The 17,438-nt window shown below is 44.0% G+C and overlaps 1 protein-coding gene across 1 annotated transcript in view; it reads left to right on the plus strand.

The window, feature by feature from the left end:
• dph1 (diphthamide biosynthesis 1) overlaps window positions 1-10,543 on the plus strand; it is a 49,866-nt gene extending 39,323 nt beyond the window's left edge. The window contains exons 9-12 of the mRNA XM_053423571.1: window positions 809-909; window positions 6,453-6,531; window positions 9,080-9,214; window positions 9,785-10,543. Coding sequence (XP_053279546.1) covers window positions 809-909; window positions 6,453-6,531; window positions 9,080-9,214; window positions 9,785-9,868 — 399 coding nt within the window. The 3' untranslated portion in view covers window positions 9,869-10,543. The remainder of the gene's footprint in view (window positions 1-808; window positions 910-6,452; window positions 6,532-9,079; window positions 9,215-9,784) is intronic.
• Window positions 10,544-17,438: the final 6,895 nt, after the last annotated feature.

The raw sequence follows: 17,438 nt of genomic DNA on the forward strand, positions 1-17,438 counted from the left end.
TGAGTGTGAAGTGATTGTCAGCACTTCTTTTCCGAGGGTACTTTACTTTTCAGGAACAAAAACAGAACAAAACGTTTGGGAATTAGTTGCTCAAATATCACTTGAGCTTGTTTATCCGCGACTGTACGAATGTCCTATGAGATTGACAGGTGGATTGTGTCCGCCATAGTGTGCTGGATTATCATGAAGAGGGAGCCTGAAGCAAAGCGGCCCTCTCTCTTTTGGGTATAATACTGAAAGAAAGTGGCTATGAGCACCCAACTAGCTTCCTGCTCTGCATCTGGGTGAAGGAACATCCGTAGAGAAGTTGAAGTAGAACCACAGCCTTTGTTGGGATCTTATCTGGATACGTCTCCTTGGAGGCATTAGGCCAGAGCCTGCTGGACGGAGATCCAGAGAAAGTCCCAGAATACGCTGGAGGGATTACACACCCTGACTTGGCCTGAGAGCACCAGGAGGAGCTGAAGGACTTCTGGCGAGGAGAGGGATTTGTCTCTTACCTTCCTTAACTTTCTCTCAGCACATTGTAGTCTTGGGTAAGCAGCGGAAAATAGAGGAATGGATATATGAGGGTTCAGAAAGTGAGAGCTGGATAAAAAAAGTCTTTCTGGTAAGAATGACTGTAGATCAAAAACTTTAGGATGACCCTTAGGAATGCTCAAAGCACTGTGTGTGCTGGGGGGAAGTCATGGGCTATGTGATCTGCAACTTAGCCCTTAATGCAGAGAGGAGAGTCTACTAAAGGCAGAGTTGTGTTTGATGGTTTGACAACTGGTGCATTAACTTGACCTTCTTTTTCTTCCTATAGCACCTGGAGTCCAGGCTTCAGTCGTTGGGCAAGTGCTTCACTCGAGTGCTCCTGTCTGAGATTTTCCCCGGCAAGCTGGATCTAATGTCAGATGTAGATGCGTGAGTATGAAGATATACACACACACATAGATCAAGCAAACACAACATCATTTGTTTTTGTATTGTGGCATTAATGCACACCTATGTTTGGCCATGTGCTGTTGGCCCCTGTAAATATACAGCAAGCCTTGCAGAAACAAACCCAAATGTTGTGTTTCTCATGAATACAAACAAAACGACCAAGACAACACCTTCTGCTGGTTTACAGCCATGCCGGAGAAACCAAGGGACAACGCACGTGAACAGTTTACTGGTGTGTTTTATCTCCATTAAGGAGTTTTCTCATCTATGTCTCTTTCTTAGTTGGTCTGTTTATTTGTCTGCAGGTTAACACAAACAGTAGTTAAGTGGTTTACATCAATCTTGGGGGGGGGGGCGATGGAGTATGAACCTATTAAATTTTAGCACCCATCAGAGTAGATCCAAAAAAACAAAATCACTTTCCTTAACCAACTCAGCACTTTCCACATCTTTGTCAATTGCTCAGGAAATACCATTTAGATCTTGATGTTGTTTATGTTGTTGACATCAATGGGTTTGTACAGTTTAATGCCGATTAGCAAACTCCTTTCCTTCTCCCTTTATCTTTCTGTGATGAAACCTAGACAGACGTGTGGGATTGTTTGGCCTTGGCGAAGGCACGCTCTCTGCTGAGTGCCATTCTCGTTTGCACTGAAAGACTTGAAGTGTTTCTTATTCGTGATCGGTTTTCCTTGTCCGCCCGCCGGCTTCCCGCACCATTAAAGTTTCAATTAGTCCTTTGTCTTCCACATGAAACGGAAAAACGTCTTCCCTTGACTCATCCTTTTCTTTCTTTCCTAATTCTTACTTATCGATGTGTGTGTTTTTAATAAAGCTGGGTAATATATCTTTCCCTTTATGGAGCCCAGCAGAGATATTATGATCAACAGCAAGTAGTCACCTAGACGTTGCATTTGAAAAATATTCTGCAAGCATCATTAGATCATCGCATAATTGGAGAGTCGGCATATTTTGCCTGTGCACACGGTAATGAGGAGCTTCATAAACAAAATTGACATTCATGTCTTGGTTACATCCCATAGTTTTCCCTTTGTAGCAAAAGCAAATGGTCGGGTGTAATGAACTCGGATGCTTGATACAGTTCACTTAGCATAGACACTCAGGGCGTAGAAAAGGCATTTATACATGATATGCATGAAGAATCAGTTCAAATGCTTACTTTTCACTGTGCTGTCACAATAAGGCTGAGCATAATAACAACCACAAACTGAAATTAGACTTGCCCTTGCCCAAGATGGATTTTTATTTATTCATTTTACCTTTAGGCTCCAAATTCTTTCTTTTTTTTAAGTTAAAATATTTTGCCTTTTACCTGAAACCAAAGAAACCGCAAACACTTTCACATCACACATCGTAAGTACTTAGCCTGTCCTGTGAGACGTCGCTGATGCACACGTGGATCTCGTCATTAATACGTAATCATTATAATCCCAGTGGCAGCGGCTGAATTATTCTGCACCGATTTAACGCCGCACTTCAAGGAGAAGTGCTCCGGCTTGAAGGTGCAGTTTCTCTGATTTATTTGACCTCCAGCCACAAGAGCAGAGGTGAAGATGGACAAGGGATTAGTGAGACACTGATGTGCAACAGCTCCAATCACACTTACGTGCAGGCACTCAAATGGTCCCACACACACACACACACACACACACACACACACACACACACACACACACACACACACACACACACACACACACACACACACACACACGCTCCCCACACCCCCTTCTGATCAGCCTCTCACCATGGAGATCTGGCCGATCCATGAGAGGTGTGATCTGTGAGGCAGGAGTGGGTGAGAGAGGGACAGAAGGTCTGAGAGAGACTGAAAGTGAGTTGAAGAGAGAGAGAGTGATGCAGAGGTAGTTGAGGGGGCTGCGTTATCAAAGCGACGGATCGTGGCGAGCGCAAGATTTTTTTATTACTTTGTTTTTTGGTCCTCCTCTTCAGACTGCTGTACTGTATAAGTGCTCTGCCAAAATTATGTAAGTCAGGCACGATTCGGCCCGACCACAACAAACCCTCATTAGAGACAAAAAGCTTCTCAGCAAGGTCTGTTCCGGTTGCATTCAGGGTATCGGTGTCAAGAAAACCAAAGTGCTTGAATACAAAATTAAGGCCAGATCTAGCATTTAGTTTTCTCTTATTTATACAAATGGGCTGGTCAGAGTTTTAGAAACATCTCTCAGTATAACAGATCACAGTTAAATAACACAACACACCTCTATAGAGATTATTTCATGGAATTAGCGCTTCTCTAAAATAACAATAGAAACATAATGTTTATAAAGTGGAACCTTTTACAGTTCTGTATAAGATTGCAGCTGTAGGTATATCTATTAAATAGGCCTTTTCGTTTTTATAGCCCAGAATGCTTTGCACCTGTAATTATTTACACTTCTGTTTGTTTTGAGCGGTTAAACACATTACGATGCTGCGCTAAACACGTCTTAAATAATGTACAAACACAATATCCACCATTATGAGACACATTCATTCAGTAGAATTATATTTCTGGGTATTTCTGCCAATGTGGAACAAGAAAAATGCAAAGTGCTGTCAGTGTTTCCTTAATGAATCCAGGTTGGAGCTGAAAGTGGGAAACGAGGCCTCGTTTCTGAAGACAATACACACTGACAGCATTGTTTGCATCATGACTCATAGGTGTTTATTCGGAGGGATATTGTTAGAATACATTGAGTGGATCTATTCAGTGAATATTAAGTTTTTCATTTTCCCACCTTTTTATTTCTCCCTCGGTGCTCATAATAGTTTATAGGAATGCAGGTGTCTTGCACAAAGCTGCATTAGACTTCACAAACCAGCATGTGCTTGAAGCTGTGTTGAATGTGATTGTGCGGAAGGAGGGAGAGAAGGAAGGAGAGAGAGAAGGAGGGAGAGAAGGAAGGAGAGAGAGAAGGAAGGAGATAGATGGAGAAACAGACAGCGCGGTGGTAAAGGACGCATTAGTGCTCTGCAGCTCGGGCGGACTGTACAGAGCCTCTACCCCCAGGCTTTCTCTGTCATTAAACACACACACTCATATACAGAGAGGCGCCATTAGCATATGCTCTTAAGTGTGTAATTAGGCGGCCTCCAAGCATGTTATAAACTATTGTACCGACTTCCGCACACCACACACACTTATCTCAAGTAGACCGCAAATGCCACCCAGTTGCACAGCAGCCTTTTATCTCTCTGTTTCCATTTTTATAGTTTTTTGACTCCATTGAAATTCCAATAGTTTGCTTTAATTCAATAAAATTTGCCGTTAAAGGTGAACCCTTTCCGTTTTGCCGGCGTGCTGAAAGGTTAATTGTTCTTGCCGTTGGGCGGTTGAAGGGTGTGAACGCGGAGCCTCGCAGGTGGAGGTCCTCCCAACACTGTCACGGTGTAACGGGCTGCAAGGTAACGCATCCGTGCCTGGGCGGAGGCAGGTGTTGCATATTTTCACCAATTATAATGTGATCTTCCCTTTTTATATATCACTTAATGATCCTCACTTCATTCTGCTCCTCCGAGTCGTATAAGTCTCTATGTGTTGAAGGGGTTCTTATTTCTACTAAAGTAAGCAAATAACAATTTGGGCTGCATCCTCTGGGCGATACCGGGCTTGCCACCCTGTATTTCACTGAGCTGCACCATTCAGTCAGTCTCAGTTCTAATATTAGAAAAGTCCCCTCCAGCTCTCTGTACCAATCGACGATGTTCCCCTCAGGAGGGATCCTCTCTGCCTTCCCTTTCAGACGTTCCTCCTCAGAGCTGCAGCCACCAGGATTTCGTTCTTATTAATCTCCCTCCCTCTTTCACCTCCCCCCAGCGTTCTTTTCACTTAATTATACAGACGTGCACGTACATACTGTAGATGTAAGTGCACACACACACACACACACACACATGCAAACTGTCAGTCTTCCTCGCTGTAATTAGTTCCTTCTTTTCCTGTGTTTATGGGCTGAGGCGTGTTTGATACATGTGCAGTGTTTGGCTACGTAACGTGTTCCAGTTATGTTCAGAGGCTGATGGACTTAAAGGTCATGCTTCAGCTCCCGTCTCTCCATCTAAACTCGGCTGCTCTGTGCAAATATCTCTGACTCAGCTGTCTTTCACATTAGCCCCATGAATAGGAGTTCACTCTTTGGGAGGAGAGTTTTTTTTTTTTGTGTGTGTGTGTTATTTGAAAATGCCATGCACTTTCCCAGAGGGGGCACAGAAAGAGGAGTGGAGCGAGAGTCAACGGTGCAATCGACGCTGCAGCTGAGAAACTGGGTGAAAGTTGGAAATGAAGAATAGACAGATGGGGAAGTTGGGTTCGACGTATAGAAGCAGCGACGGCAAAAGAAACCTGTTCCCACCCGTCCCTCTGCACAGGCCTTTACACCTTTACTCCTAAATTTCAAACAGTTAGATTCTTATTGGCATTTACCTCCATCTAGTGTTGTCTCCGGGGCTTTTATATGCACTGCAGCTAAATTCTTATTCTGTCAATATTTCTGATGGAGCCCCGTCGTCGGCACCGGGGACAAGGAGGGATCGGTCCCACGGTGGAGATGAAGCTGTGGATTGCATTGATCTGTGAAAGCTAACCCCCGTCCGCTGCTCTCCGTCTCCATTTTCCCATTGTTCATTTTTCCCCTCCAGCTGTTTACATCCACGCCCTCCTCGTCTCTCTCTCTCTCTCTCTCTCTCTCTCTCTCTCTCTCTCTCTCTCTCTCTCTCTCTCTCTCTCTCTCTCATGCATTTTCCAGAGTAAACACTTTTCTCCCTGCCAATCTTCCTTCTCTCCACTGCCTCCGTTCTCTCTCCTCTTCTTCCTCTTTGCGCCTCTTCTCCCCTCCTCCCCTCCTCCCTCTGTTACTCCCCCCCTGTCGTTGCTCTCACTCCCTATCACTGTATATCTGTGTCCTCCTCTATCTCTTTTTCTCACCCCCTCCCCATCCCTTTCATACACAGCCCCCCCCAACACCACCACCACCCTGTCTGCCAGCTATGTAGGCTACATCCGTGGAGACCTGGCTGGTGCGGCTTTTTTATTCACACTTACCTATCCTCTCCCTCTTTCCTCTCACTGCATTCCCTCCATCTTTTCATTTCTGTTCACTTCTTCGCTTGGTTTTTTTTTTTTGCAACCAAGCCTGCCCACCACTACCACCTCCTCCACCTCCACCACCACCACCACCACAAAACCTTCCTCCCTCTCTTCTCAGACTCCCTCTTTCACTGGCGAGCTGTGCATTCACACACTGCAGCCTGGTTGCCTTTTTAAAGCCGTTGCAAATCAGGACGGATCTCAGATGCTGAAGATCAGGTGGAGGGAGGCGCCCTGCACAACTCGTTGCATCACGTATCCCCGTGCAGTGTGGAGTTGCAGATGTGCCCTGCCTGTCTAATAGGATCTCGGTCTCTCGGCGTCTCACATCTCTGCTTCTAATTACACATTTGTACTCAGCCCGCTGATGCACATCTGAGCACATATTTGTACCTTGTCTTTTCTACAGGTGGGTCCAGATCGCTTGTCCACGCCTTTCTATCGACTGGGGCACAGCCTTCTCTAAACCCCTGCTCTCTCCTTATGAGGTAAACCTGCACCTTTTGAGAGCAAACACACAAACACACACATACAGACACACACACGCACACCGTACAAACCCCTTGACAGATGTCCTGTTGAAGCCTCCATCAGGAGATAGGGAGAACTACTACAATGTTTAAGTATTAAAAATGGAGGAGGGTGGTGAATTTGTATAAGACTCATCAGGGCCTGCTTACACTGGAAGATGGAGCTGCACACCTCCTCCTCCTCCTCTCCCTCCTTTCTCCTCTCCCTCTATCCCTGCTATACAGCACACCAGCATTAATACATACACAACAGCATCAGCAGCAGACTAGCCCCCCCTACTGGCGGATAGGAACACAGCCCCACCTCTCCCTCCTCCTGCAGCTGTCTTGTTTTTCCTAAGGGAGAGAGATAGATCGGACAGCAACTCATAAAGATCCATTTCAAAGAAAGAGTCTGTTTGTGTGCCGCTGCAGCTGCAGGAGCAAGCCTGGGAAAAAAACCCAGCTTGCTCTGTGATGGGTTTGGCAGTTATGTGCTATTATGTGACTTGGCTGGTTACCATTTGATGTCATCTATTAATTCATTCAATTTTCCTCAAAGATTTGCTACTGATTTGAATCCTTGTGAAATGGCTGCGAGGGGAATTGCTTGTCTTGAATATTAGATTTTGTTTTGAAACGGTTTCTCCTCCAACTACACGTCGACCGTGCTCTGCCTGTGCTGCCTTTCAGAATGAGGCTATTAACAATAATGATGGCGTTCACCTTAGGAGAGAAACTGATGATTATTTTGTGTTGTATTTTTGACTGAGGTCCATAATGGTGCCTTTTAAAGTGTGAAATTCACCCCGGCTGTAATGAGGAAGGAAGAAATCTGTTTTCTTAAGCCTTTTGTGGTGCAGCTCTCTTTGCTTTCGCCCCGGCAGCTATTTGGGAACAATGTCGGCACATTTAAATAATTTGCAGCTACAATTGTGTCTATATGTGCGCTTGTGATAAAGTCTTAATTCTGCCACATCTCCACTTCTCGGTGCACTTTAGCTTTTTCACTGTGGCTTTCAGAATGAAGATGAAGAGCAACGGGATGGGAGGGTAAAGTGAGCGAGGAGAGGGGCGGAGGGTGGTGGGGGGGCAGCATTTATTTCTAGTGCGTCTCATGTTATATTTATAGTCAATAAGACACACTTGGCTCTCCTGTCAGAGCAGGGATTAGCAAGAGGAGCTAGCTTCCACAGAGAGAGAGGCAGTTGGTGGGAGAGGCGAGAGGAGGGGAGCAGCGGGTAAAAGCTACAGAAAGGAGAAAAGGGTGGAATAAGGGCAGAGGAGAAGACGAAGAGGAGGAAGAGTGGGGAGGAGGAAGAGTGGGGAGAAGAGTGTGGAGGAAAAATGAGATATTTAAAAATGTATGAGTATACAGTTTGTATAGGAGAAACTAGTATGGGATTTAATTAACCCACATATTGTATTTTTAATGTCTGGATGTAAAGGAACCAGCCTTTGTTATTTCTCTGCTGTACCTGAAGGACACATACACAGAAACCAGATGTATAATACATTTTTATCTTTTATACAAACATGTATACATAGCCTGCGGCACAGTACCTGGGTTACCCTGGGAAAACGTGGGAGGAAAGAATAAACTAAATTTGCATAATTCTCAGGTCTTGTTGGTGTGTTTTTCCATGACTGATTATTCTGTATCCTTTTAATGTTCCTCGTTCATAGGAACATGCTTTTTATTCCTGCTTCTATTTAAAGATGCAGCTGCTGTGGTAGAGATCACTACCTTGACGCTGTTGGTACACACCTGTTGTACACATACAAACTAAATAAACTACAGTCGCTGCACACCAGCTGTGAATTATATCTCAGCAGATGAGATTTCATCACTTTGAAGCTGCGTTTTTTCCTTTATCAGTCAAATTATGCTTTTTTCTTTTAGTTTTATCATATATATATATATATATATTGTTTTCTCATCATGGTTCTATATGATATCTACAATGATCCAATGTTGTATGGCGCTAGAGTTAAGTCTGAATAGAAAGATGAATGAGCAGTTGGGTAGATTAATAAAAGAACAATCCCATTACTCCTCCTTTCATGCACGTTTATTCATCTGTTCAGTCATTGAGGGAATCTTTCTTTCATTCACAATCAGTATTCACCAGCACTCCTCCTCCATATGGAGCAGTCTGCACTTATGTCAGAGCACTGTCATGCCAGTGTCGACGCTCTCCTCCAGCAGCTGTTGTGTCGTGCAGTGCAGCTGCATTGGGATAACGTGACAACGCTGCCTGTTATCCCAGCTTAATGTAATGACACAGCTCCTGTCGGTGTGTAGTCGGAATATGCTGCGTCTCCTCATCACTCTGTGCTCTCCTGCAGGAGTTTGCCCAAAAACTGCAAATCCATTAGATAACAGGAGAGAGAGAACACAGCAGCATCATGCACCACAGCAGCTCGTAGGATGCTGGCGTTGCACCTTGACCTTGTCAGATTTCTTGTTCTTGTTTTTTTTTCTTCCTTTTAACATGATTTGTTGTTATCTGCCTGTCTCTCTCAGGCAGCTGTGGCTCTACAGGAAGTGAGTTGGAAGGAAGTGTACCCCATGGACTTCTACTCCAATCAGAGCCTGGGGCCGTGGGCGCCCAACCATCCTGACAACCAACCTGTGCGGCCCACTCGCAGGCAAGCCCAGGTGAGCAGGGGCGGGAGATAACGATGACAGGGGAGGGGGAAGGGGGCAGGGGGAGGGGGGAGGAAAAGCAGGGGAGGGAGAGGGGGTAGGGGGCGGAAAAGCCGATAACGAGCGAAACCACACTGTGCTCAGGATGTGCCCACGGCTTTTATCAGAATATCACCACACTGACACCCAGTGGCCCAATGACAGCAGGACATGGGTCTGGAGATCTCTGGCTCATCGGAGAAGTTCTATCAGAAAGTCTCTGAACCTGGTTGAGAGTTTAGTTAACCTGAACCGAGAAGTTTTGTTTCCTTAATCTGTGACTGAAACTGAAACTTCTGTTTGTGATGTTTTCTGGCGTGTATATCCCCAACCTCCTCACAATCTTCACTATGACCTTGACTGTGATGTGCATCATAAATTGTCTCAGTTACATAAACAAACAAAAGAGACAGATATTCAGTTAATTGCTGCTTTGTGAATACGCTCTACAATAGCCCTATTGCTCTATATTACCACTAATCTGTCTGAGGTGGGTCCTGTCACTGCTCCAAGTGTTAATGCTGTCCCCCTGCCTGCTTGCAGAAGCAAGGCTCGGAGCCAGCTCTTCCTACCGGCAAGCGGTGTGGGCAGACCGAGTGCGCCCCCTGTGGCTGTCAAGGGGAATGATGCATCGTGACCGGCGCCCGACTCGTCATGTGCCTGCCACCACCGCCGCTTCTGCTTAACGACTGGAGGGAGGTCAGACCAGAGGAGGAGAGTGGGTGTTTGTCCAGACTGTGTATCAGCGAGCGGAGAAGCCAGAGGAGCCCTCGGCCCCTCCTCAAAGGGATTACCAGCCATAAATAATCCCCCGTCTTACTCAGCACAGCAGATCCAACCAAATTCACTGCCCTCATTCACATTTTTGGCATGAATTCTGATCCCAGAATACATGCGACAGAGAGAATAGCTTTTGTGTTTGGGCTCACACATGTTCACGAGTCAGATTCCCATGACGCGCCGCTCTCGGCTGAGAGAGGTACTCTTCCTGCACAGGGTGGGGGGGGATGTGTGAGCTTGTTCTCTAATTCACAGACAGTACACAGGAGCTGACCTTGGAGACACGTTGCACGGAATTAAAGTGTTAATGTGGGTGGCTTCAGTCGCATGTAGTCCACTTGTCCGTGGATGAAGCTCTGTGTGTCGCCACACTGATTCACAGACGTATTGTACGAGGCACTCTATTTGATGTACAGTGTGTGACTCGTGCAGAGATGTGGATCGTGGAAGTTTGATGACCTTGTTTCTCCTTTTGTCTTTTCCAGACTAATTCCGAAACAATAAATCATAAACGGAACCCGACTCCCGGTGTGTGAATGTTTCTGTAATAAATGAATGCCTCCTTGAAACCATGAGCCTGTTTTTTAAGGCTGCGGAGTTCGAGCTCCTGGATGCATGCAGTGCTAGTCACGACTTCTCTCCATCCTCATTACTTATTGATGGGGGAGTCTGTCAATAGATAAATAAATAAATAAATAAACCCACAGACACTATTGCTGTTCGGCTGTTACAGAAGAATCTGATTGACAGCAGCCCACCATCCCCGAGCACCTGTGAACCTGGTGCAGGATGCAGCACATTGTCTCGTGTGGGGACGACTCTCCGTGAGGTTTTATCTTTTTGCCTACAACTACCAGGCTCCAACATTATATCTCCTTGGCAACAGAGGCCAGTGTGATGCAGGTCCGTCCCACCAGATGTCCGTCTCGTGATGTTTCTCTCATGTTCCACCAGTGGCTGTTATTCTGAAGATCTGGCTACGTGCTACAGTACCGTGCGGGATGCACAGCGGTCAAGAATACATTAGTGGGCAGCAGAGCTCTCTCTCTCTCTCTCTCTCTCTCTGTGGTTTGATTTATTTTTTGGGCGAACTCCATCAGAGGGAATAAGTTGAATGCATCCTTTCCTCTCCATCTGGAGCGTGCCGTTTTTAATCCTCTGAGCCCAAAGATTTGTTTTGCTTTAAAATCTTAATTAAGATGTAAGCCATTTTAGACATGGCAGATGAAACTAATGGATGTTTAAAAACCCTAATGAAAGTCAAATATGGTCTTTATTACTTCCTTATAATGTCGAAATACTTTGATGTATACCGCTGTAAAAAAAAAAATCATTATCAAAGCTGATGATTCATTTTTGTCAGAACATCTGGTGTGAAACTGGATTAAAATACTAAACAGAGACGTTTGTGGCAAATCATCATTTCAAATTATCAGAGAGCAGATTGAATATTTTCAGTTTTCTATGTGTGAGTATTGAATTACTGTTTTCACTGTCCTGCTTATTGTTTGATTATAGATTGTCTCCTTGGCAGCAACTACTTTTCTATTTGTTAACAAATAGCAGTCTAGATAGTACATAATGCAGTTTATACACCATAACACAAGGCAGCATAGAATTATAACTAATGACTGACGAAAGGAAATACTTTTCAAATGATTTGTTTTAATGTTTCGCTGAATGAATGCAATGATTTATATTCCAGTAGCACGTGGCTCTATATTCACTGCATATAAGTATTTGGTTGAGGTATTGCACGTGTGGTAGAACGTATCTGTAAAGTTATTCTGTAAAGTAGAACAACATCTGTTCAGCCCAAACTGCTTGTGTGAAATTTAGGGGGGAAAAAAACAAAATAGAGAAGTTACAACAAACACCTTGAACTCCACAGAAGTGAGTTTGTGAGCATTGTTCCATGGAACCATTTCAAAGCACGTCGTGGTTTCTTGATTTGGCTCACGGAGGCAAAGTAATCAGGGAGTTCGACGTGAAACTTAATGAGGCTGTGATGCACGGATCTGTTTTCTCTCTGCCAGCTGCAGACAGACGGTTGAGTGAGTCATCTAAACCCCAGTCAGTCTGGCCTGTTCCCTCGGATTCTGCACCAGCCATGCCTGCAGCGGAGTGAACACTAGGTGGTGCTGTTTGCCTGTTGTACTCTCGGCCTGTGAAGCATTCGAGTCACACACTGCTGCTCATTGTGGAGAGGCTTTGCTGGGCATGGCAGCATGTGGGTCAGTGAGTGTGCTTGGCAGAGTGCACGGTACCCAGTGTACCTTGTATAACTGGTGTGTGAAATTGTCTCCAGATGTGGAAGGAATGCGCCTCCGCTCCGCTTCATCCTCCTTGGCATCCCCATCTCCCCCCCCTCCCCCCCCCTCTCCCCCTCTCCCCCGCACCCTTCCTGTCCTGAGTGCGTTTGCCATCACCCTCCCTCTGCCATCGGCACCCAATTTCCTGTCCTGAGGACGCAGCTCGCCGCAGAGACTTTGTGACATGTTTATTGTGAATGTCAAAACTCTGCAGAGGCCACAGGTTCGAGTCTGTGCTCGGCACAACAAGTGGCCGGGTCACGTACTGCTCAGCTGGTTTTCCACTGGTCCTCAGTCCCTGTTAGAGCAGGATGACTCAAAAGCTACCAGTTTATATAGCCTTAAAAAAAAGATCACACCTTAAAACAACCATGATGATGCTTCAGAGGACACGTTGTCAGTGAATGTGAACCAATCACCTGAGCTAATGTTTTCCTGTGGCTACCTGTGAGCAGGGAAAACATGTCGGCAGTCGTGATGTGTTTTCTTGTTTACTTCCCCCGACCACAGAAAAGCTGAGTCACATCAACCTCTCACCGTCTCCTCCTCCTCTCTCTCATTGTTACTGTCTGTCTAACACCTCTCTATATGTCAGCCATGTTCACCCCCAAGTAAATGTATCATCCCAAAGCCTTTCCTAGTCCAGAAATCCATTTGTTTCTCATATGTTTCTTATTATTACCGGATGTTTCTGTCCAAAGGGGAAATCAAGCGTGGCACAACAATCAAAATAAACAGAAGAGGAGGAGATTTGTTTTCGTGAGTTTGTTTTTGCAGTTTATTTTTTCCATCGGCGTGGCTCCGAGGCAGATTGTGACTTCCGATAGCGGAGGGGAGTGAATGGCAGCCGAGGACATGTATATAATATCAAAGTCTGTATTCCAGCATCTGCTCCCCTCTCTCTGTTTATTTCTCTGTTTGGTCTCCCTTTGTTCTCTCTGCCATTCACCCTGGAATACATTAGACCCCGAGCAGCCATGAAAACACAAGACGACATGTCTGTGTTTACATCTGTCAAGACTCTCGTTAGATGGGTGAGAAACCGTGTGGAGGAAGAAATATGACGGGGGGGGGGGGGGGGGGGATACAAAGTGCTCGGCTGCAGACGGATTCTGTTTGAAACATTCTTTTGAGTGGCAATAATGACGGAAGGCCAGAAATGATAGTGTGTAATTTGATGCTGTATTCACTGACATTTCACGGAGGAGGTTTTGATTCATGTAAACAGAAATCCTTTATTATTTTCCTCACAGTGTGAACAGTCCCAAAAGTTGCGATTTGAATTTGTCAGTCAAGGCGACAAGTATTGTTAAATCAACAGTGTAATTTCCTGATGACACATCTGGCTCCAAGACAAAATGAGAGGGATCTAGAATATAAGTGTCTAAATTTAAAGCAAATTTGATTTGATTTAGTTTGAAATTAGAAATGTGCAAATCTGAAGAATAAGTGATTACGTCCAGAGGCTGCTGACTCGTGTGTTCATGTGGGAGAGAGGAAGCCTGGGCGAGCAAACGGGGATGTGAATGGAGGTTGCTAGAGGGTTGAATAAGAGTCTTTAGTGGAAAATTAAAAAAAAAAAAAGGATAAATGGTGTAAAGAGATGACTAATTCTGCGTGGGAGGTCAGCCTGTCCCTGATGATCCGGCCAAGCGCCACCCCAGCACAGGGCTCGTCACAAAGTCACCTTCCTCCTCAACCCACTCCATCGCACACCCTGGATTTGTCTGCTTCCCTCTCACTCTGGGTGAATTTATTTAGATCTTTGTTACTCAGACCAGTGGGATGAAGCTTAACGGAGAACTGGAGAACTCGCAGGGTGACTGGTTTTCATTTGTCGCTTTGTTTGAAGGGTTTTGTGTCTTTTTATAGTCGTGTGGTTTGATGTTGCGAGGGCAGTTGAACAGATTAAAAACTTGAGAGAAGTTTACGAATCCAAAAGTTTGAAAATACACATTTTTTTTAATTCTTAATAATTACATGTTTATAAGCCATTAGTAATAAATTTACCCATGATAAATAAGACTTGTAGTTGCTGTTATTTCACTGGGCCTTAACCATTGTCATTTGAAACAAGCAGAAGCAGCCACTCCCTGTATTTACTGGAATTTCTAAATTTTTAGAGCGACTGTGAAATATTTGATCCAAAACTAAATTACCTTCATTTCCTCAATAGTGATTGTAGTCGAGGAGGATGCGGTGGAATCTGAAGCTATAACAGACTGGATCACACAGATGTACCAGTATAGTTCCTGTATTTCTGTTTCTCCGAACCTTTCTAAATCAAGAGATTTTAATAGCGTTAGTTTAGTTTGGCGTTTAAAAAGGGAAAAGAGCGACTGACTCATTGTTAAAACGGATTGAATGACTGTGCAGCTGCTGTTAAAAGCCGGAGAGAAGCATGACTCATGAGAAAGTGATGGACTCATCAATCAGAAAACAACATTCCAACTGTAATCAGCATTTAGATTCACACAACAGACTAATGGGCCATTATAGATATATTTAAATAATAAAGTCTTAGCAGTGTGCTCACTACACATTACTGTCGATAGTCTCACATAACTTATTATTTTATGGATTTATCATTCAGGTTTGTTCCTGTATTACTTTAGTTACATTTCAAATTTCGCTTAAAAAACTTTATTCTAGAAATTCAAAAGGTTTGTTCTTCACAAACACTCGATGTCTGAATGTGCAACAGAAATCCTTAAATAAATGTTTAAATATTTATTTCAATATCATACCTGCTGCATTTCATTAAAATCAATAGGATATTCTTGACGTTTAAATAATAAATATGATGTCATTAATATTAATGTGCTCATTTCTCACAGAATATTAGGATATATTTGGTAAATCAAAGATAATTAATATTCATTCAGGTATTAATAGTTTATTATGAAGTCAATGAGTCATAACTGAGTCATTGTTGAACAGGGACACATTAATGTGCCCTTTTCAAAATGTTACAGAGGGTTTTTGATATAATATTGTCGCAACAGGTTTATAAGACGATAAAGACACTTTTTGACTCATCGCTGAACTTTTACAGTCTTTTTATTTTTCAGCAACCAAAGGATTTTCTGTCTCTTAATCCACTGAAGTTGGAAACCCATTAACGACTAAATACTGTGGAAGTTGTTCCCTAACCTTATGGGAAAAGGTCATTTTGTGTAAACTGTGTAATATAAACTTGAACTGATGATGCATTCAATCTCAGAGGGAAGCAAGTTTATTCTGTCACACCGAAGGAACTTTGTATAATATTCAATCTTAGTTTGTTCTAAAATGTACATCATAGAGATGTTTCTGTGCTGAGTTTTGAGGTAACAAAAAACAACTTTTATGCCGTGACAGAGGCAGATGCAGTTTATTGAGGCTTGAACCAATTCTTCTCACAAAGTATGTATTCCTACATGAAATCAAACTTCTTAATATGTACTGTTGATTGTTAATTTGTCTTTTGTTGCTCAAAAATTGCTTAAAAGTCAAAACAATTACTTACTTTTAATAACCATGTCAATCTCACTAATTAGAATCAGAGTTTTAACCTGAACCTAGTTTATAACCAGCAGTGGTGCCAACACGATCTGAGTCTGGGTCTCTGAGCAGTGAGCGTTAATGTGCTGCAGCAGGAAATCATTTCAGCAGCTAGATTATTAAAATGCAAAGAAGACTGTCACCAGAAAAATGTGGTTTTGAGTCAAAAGTAGTTATTTGAATTATTAAACCAACACATCCTCGTTTCTTAGGCTGCTACAGACATCGACTCCCTGCCAAGCCCAAGGTCACGGCCGTGTGGCTGAACCTTCACTCTGTCACCAAACACTAATTCAAATCATTACTCGCGACAAAGACGCAAAGTCCCATATGTTCATGGTTCATTCATTTATTGATGGTAAATTCTACATTCAATGGGTTCAGATCAAATACACATGCATGTGCCGCATCCTTGAAATGAAAAAGTGAGTTCGGCATCAAAACTAGCAACTTTTACTAAGAACATATACGTGAACAACCTGTAGAGCATCTGATGAAACTGAGCAGCTCAGGATGTTCCCAGAGCTCAGATCAGTTTCCATCAGGAGAGGATGAGCGGCTGCTCTTCTGATAAACCTTCAAAACTAATATAAAACTCATCTTCATTTCAAGGAGTCTCCTTCTGGACACGGATATATGAAGCTTTTTCTTTAAATAACGTTCAAACGTTTTCCCCTCTTGATAATATCTCTGACATATGAGGATTTCTACCTCTGGAGCTTAATTAGCAGCAGGTTCACAGAGTTCAGTTACAAACAGTATATAAAGGCAGCCAGGCTCTTGGGTTTGTTTTAGATATATTCTGAATAATACATCATGTGTGTGTGTGGGGGGGGGGGGGGGGGTACCACCAGGATTCAGATTGTTGTTTAATCAAATGAAATGCATTCTGTAAAAGATACACTCGGCTTCTACTGGTGTACAATATGCTGATTCTCTCTGTGGTGGAAATGATTCTCTCAGTGCCCTTTTATTATTTCTGTCAGTTTTGCACCTCTCTGGTTCAGATGTGCGTTTTGCCCCCTAGCGACCATGGCTGTAGACTGTTACCAGTGGTGCTGTTGCTACAGTAACAATCTAATGCCACGGTCACCATGGAGACAGCGGGAGAAATATGATTGGCCGCGGTAACCACTGACGTCCTCGGTGATTCGATGATGTCGGTGGTGCAGCCTTCACTAGTGCCGAGCTCCAGAAAGGAAACTTCATACAGTACAGCGGCGGTGGCGGTGGCGTCTTCCCACTCGTCTCACCTCTCCCAGTCACTGAGGTGAATTCTCTCAAACGCGGCTGAGGTTTGCCAGACGTCAGTAGCCATGACTGTAGACTGTTACTGTACTTTGCAGGAGTTTTTAGCAGTAAGCAGTCTAGAGCCAAGGTATTGATGCACTGACGGATTGTACAGAGCGCTGGCATTGAGTTACATCAGGCTGCAGGGAGAAAGAAATCATACACGCTGATAACAACATGCAGAGGGGGAAAGTTGTGGGGAGGGGAGGGGGGGGGGATGCATTGTGAGAGCGACACCATGACGCACCCCTTTGTTTAACAATTACATTTCA

The sequence above is a fragment of the Pleuronectes platessa genome, chromosome 5 (assembly GCF_947347685.1).
Source record: "Pleuronectes platessa chromosome 5, fPlePla1.1, whole genome shotgun sequence".
Lineage (NCBI taxonomy): Eukaryota > Metazoa > Chordata > Actinopteri > Pleuronectiformes > Pleuronectidae > Pleuronectes > Pleuronectes platessa.